Source organism: Zychaea mexicana, assembly GCF_025766255.1.
Source record: "Zychaea mexicana strain RSA 1403 chromosome Unknown BDB00scaffold_219, whole genome shotgun sequence".
NCBI classification, from domain to species: Eukaryota; Fungi; Mucoromycota; class Mucoromycetes; order Mucorales; family Lichtheimiaceae; genus Zychaea; species Zychaea mexicana.
Window position 1 is genome coordinate 36,875 of NW_026516882.1, and position 4,151 is coordinate 41,025.

The following is a 4,151-nucleotide window of genomic DNA, read 5'->3' on the forward strand; positions in this document are numbered from 1 at the left end:
TTGTTGCTTTAGAGAATGCTCTTAGATGAGCTGAAAAAAAACATTTTTATAAAGGAATATAAGGCACTTGGTAAAATTCTCTTCCCCTCAAATGCCCCTCTGCTGCCTAGTACAGTGTCTCTGGCGGCTGACCTTAAAATTCAAAAAAATTGAGGGGGGGGGAACTACCAACTCTTATTTTTGTGCCGGAATAAGGGAATTGCAAGATGAATGGCACACTATGTAGTTACAATGCTTTTTTTTATCGCTCACAAAACATATACTGCTGCACTCAATTTTTTCTCCAAGTCCCTTTATTCTGTGCCTGCTACCCTTCACCTATCTGACTTTCAAAAAAATTGAAAACTGGGGGGGGGCCAAAGTTAAAATCAGGGCATTAAAGGAACTTGTGCTTTATTCTTATCCTGATCACTCTCCTCATGCTTTGTTCGCTTCGCTCAGTTTGTGCTTCACACATAGGTTGACACTATGCTTATTCCCTGTCTTAATTACTCTACCAATGCTTTCTTCGCTGGGTGGCGAATAATAGCTGATAGTGGAATATTGTTTATTTTTATGATAAAAGCAGATAAAATAGAAGAAAAATAGAGGGTATATTTTTCTTTCGATATTTTATTGTTGCAAGTGACAGTTTCCTTTTATATCGATGCGAGCGAGCCACCATAGAGGCCTCTGAGAAGCCCTCTTTTGGAAGGAAAATAGAAAATGTATCTTCTATTACTACATTGGGGTATCGTATTCTCTATTCAGAGTGAAATGAGAGCAACCTATAAGTATGAAAAAAATGAGAAAAAAGAAATGTGGTTGAATCGCCACAACAATTATATGAGTAGATAGCTAAGATGTGACTTAATTAGTAGGATTTTTAGTAGGGCACTGTAGGGTGTTTAGTTGATGAGAAACCCCTTTGAGAAAATAATTCTCCAAAAAAAGTCATCAGTTACTATGTAAAGTAATAATCTAGAGATGTGACTGCTAATTTTGAGCCTACCAATGACTGCACAGCATTTGATTTATATAACAGAATTCTTATCATAGCTCTGTAGTACATCTCATTGGCTAGTAATAGCTCTGAGAATAAAGTTTTCTCAAGAAAAAAAGCCTATATACTATGTGACTGCTATTGCCGTTTTGGTATGTTGTTGCCATATATGATAGATACATGTATTGCAATTTACAGCACTGTAGCTACAATATTGCACCTTCTAGAAGTCTTAATCCACCTTAAATAAAGCTACTATTAGTGATTTTTACACATCCTCTTATGTAATGTCTAAAATAAGCAATGTGACTGTCTTCAGTAAAAACATATTTAGATGTATATACATCATCTGTATATGCCTACAAAGTTTTATAGCAATAGCATTAATAATAGATGAGCTATGATCTATAGAAGGAGAGATATTTAAGGATGGATTAACTAAAAAACACCTATATACTAAACCTGCTCGCTCACTGGCGTTCGCTGCCAGGCCCCTAAACCCGTTGCGCTTAATACCCTTCTTTTCAGCCTATTGAGTGTCTTAATGCCCCACAATGTCCTATGTTCATGGGTAACATAGCTGCTGGCCATCTGGCCAATGCAGTAAGATTAGGCGGATCGCGTGAACAACAGCATTTGCATCTGTGTCCGTGTAAGCATGGAACCTGCATACCTGCGGAAATGCTTCTGTTCCTTGTTTTCACAAAATTCAGCTCCACAATAACAAGCTTCAACGACGACGTATTGATGCTGATGTTCTCTTTTTAGTTTGCAGGTTTAATTCTTCAACTGGGCAATCCAGTGTCTCTTACACAAAAAATCCATAGACCGGTCTTTTTATTTCCATAGCGTTTCCTTCATCACTATAGCACTATAGCGTCAGCAGAAATTGTAAAGATCACATACCGATTATTTTTTGTCTAAGCTTGAATAGTCTGCTGGATCTAAGCCTGGATCTGTGCAAAGATGATATGAGCAGGACGATGGATTGCCTATTTTTTTTTGGTCGTGAGACATAGATTCCAAAGTGATCGGTGCTGTTGCTGTTCGGTGTGATGGGATCTTTGTTTGTATGTTTATACAAGTTGCACCAACAATATAATCAAAAAATTAGTACTGGATACCGTCTTTGTTTGAATTGCTGTGTACCTCTCCTTTTCTTTACAAGAAAAAACACCGGCTGGCATAGAACATATTCATACGAGTTCGTATGTACGTGCAATGGCGTTGTTAATATCAGAAAACGCCGGTTTTGACCAGCAATTGGAATGACCACTGAGGTTGTGTAAAACGTGTGTTGTATATTCGTGCGTCAAAGTTTTATATGTGTTCGAGTGCTGTGGGTACCACTGCCGCCTTAGTTTTCTCATTTTGATATGATAAACACGCGTGGCCAACACTCTGTATATATTACATCGTTGCAGGCGTGAAGATCTGCTAATCGTCATCCAGAGAAATTGTTGTATGCAAACATTCGTGAGAAGCACATGGTGTCAGTGATATCAGTAAAAGTGTATGCTGAGTTGTCAGAGATGCTTGTACGATCGATGGCTGGGAGCGTTCGTGATATTCATGATTTTTAGAGCTGTGCTGTTCTTTTTCAGCAGCACAGTCACTCAAAGACAGCATGATCATGGTTCACCGTCATATTCATATGTATACGCTGATAATCAAGCCAAGTTATAAAAAAGAGATCCTTCTGTTTTTATTTCTTTTACTAGCGCCCTCACACAATCCGTCGTATCAGCAATCCGACAAAAGAACTGCCGTCCACAGCACATCTTCTAACCCGCTCAAAACATTATGCTTTCTTTTCAAAATTGATCGTCTTTATTCAAAATTTCTATTCTTCTAGTCCAACACTGTTGCCTTCAGCACACCAAGACCGGCACTCGAAATTATATACCCCCATCACTCATCTACCATCAGCATGCCCATCACAATTAAACTAAGCACAACACATCCTGCCCAGCAATCACTCTTGACCACTTACCTGGATCCTCACACATAACAATGATACAAAAACGTAGTATCTACATTACAAACCACCGCCGCAAGTTAGAATATGGCTCAAGCTGATCCAGCAATACATATACACCAAAAAGTAAAGTACCTTATCACACCAACAGCATATTGATATGGCTACACGATCAACGGTCTTGCACCTGTTCCATAAACAAACAAAATAATCGCCCATCCAAATTCCTCTGCCACCGTCACCAATACCCACAATGGCCGCCGTCAATGATCGCGCGTGTACATGCACTTGTTCATCCTATCAATCATTCGTACTATTTAATAAAACAATCCACAAGTGCTAACCAGCTAATATAAAGGAAGATCTTGAATTAGAAAAACTTACCATGTGGATCATAACTTCGGCAAACGCATATGTCCGAACAAAAGCAAAGTTCATCCATGGAGAGCCACAGCAACAACACAGTCTCAGCCTTGATCTTGATAAATCCAAAACGGCAGATGAAGGCATACAGCTTAAGCATACACAGGAACGCTATGAGAACAGGTCGTCCGTTTGAAGCGGCAGAGCAGCATCCATGCGTAGCATCTTTGGTAAGCACAAGAAAACCAAAACCAAGTCCATCAAGCAAAGGAGCCTTGGAAACAAGCACGCCAAGAAGAGCCACAATACGTCAAGCAGAGTTCAAGACACCCACGGAAAAGAGTTCGTCTGCACAATGAGTAGAATATCCAACACGTCCCCGATCTTCGGTGGCAAGAGAATTGCGAGATGGAGCAAGTCAACGTATACGACAGCCAAAAAAACCAGAGTACGGATTGCAGGTAACAGAGCAACATGGGCGCCGGCATTGCTGGATTCTATTATACAAGAGCAGAATAACGTCACCATAGATGGCAGCCAGCACGATTGACGATAGTGACAGGAGAAAAAAACGTTCTGTTGAAGGCAAGGACAGAGCAGCCATAGCAAGTAAAGATGACAAAGACGCGTAATGTTCGAGTGGCGTAAAGTGAGATGCAGCAAGCGTGACCAGATGGCAATGAAGGTCGTTGAAAGATGAAGCAATGTTGAGTAATAGTGAGTAGCAAAAGAACTTTGGTAAAAAAAAAGGCAAAGTAAAAAGTAAAGCAGGAAGAAGAGGGAAGAAAAGAAAAAAAAAGAAGAGCGAAACAGCAGCGGTACCCCTTG

General features: G+C 40.0%; 1 protein-coding gene across 1 annotated transcript; it reads right to left on the reverse strand.

Annotated features, from left to right (window-relative positions):
* Positions 1-3,517: 3,517 nt before the first annotated feature.
* On the reverse strand, positions 3,518-3,810 carry BDB00DRAFT_862906 (uncharacterized protein). The gene has a single exon (XM_053126097.1). The coding sequence runs from the start codon at positions 3,797-3,799 to the stop codon at positions 3,584-3,586; it is 216 nt and encodes a 71-aa protein (XP_052972402.1). The 5' UTR covers positions 3,800-3,810; the 3' UTR covers positions 3,518-3,583.
* Positions 3,811-4,151: the final 341 nt, after the last annotated feature.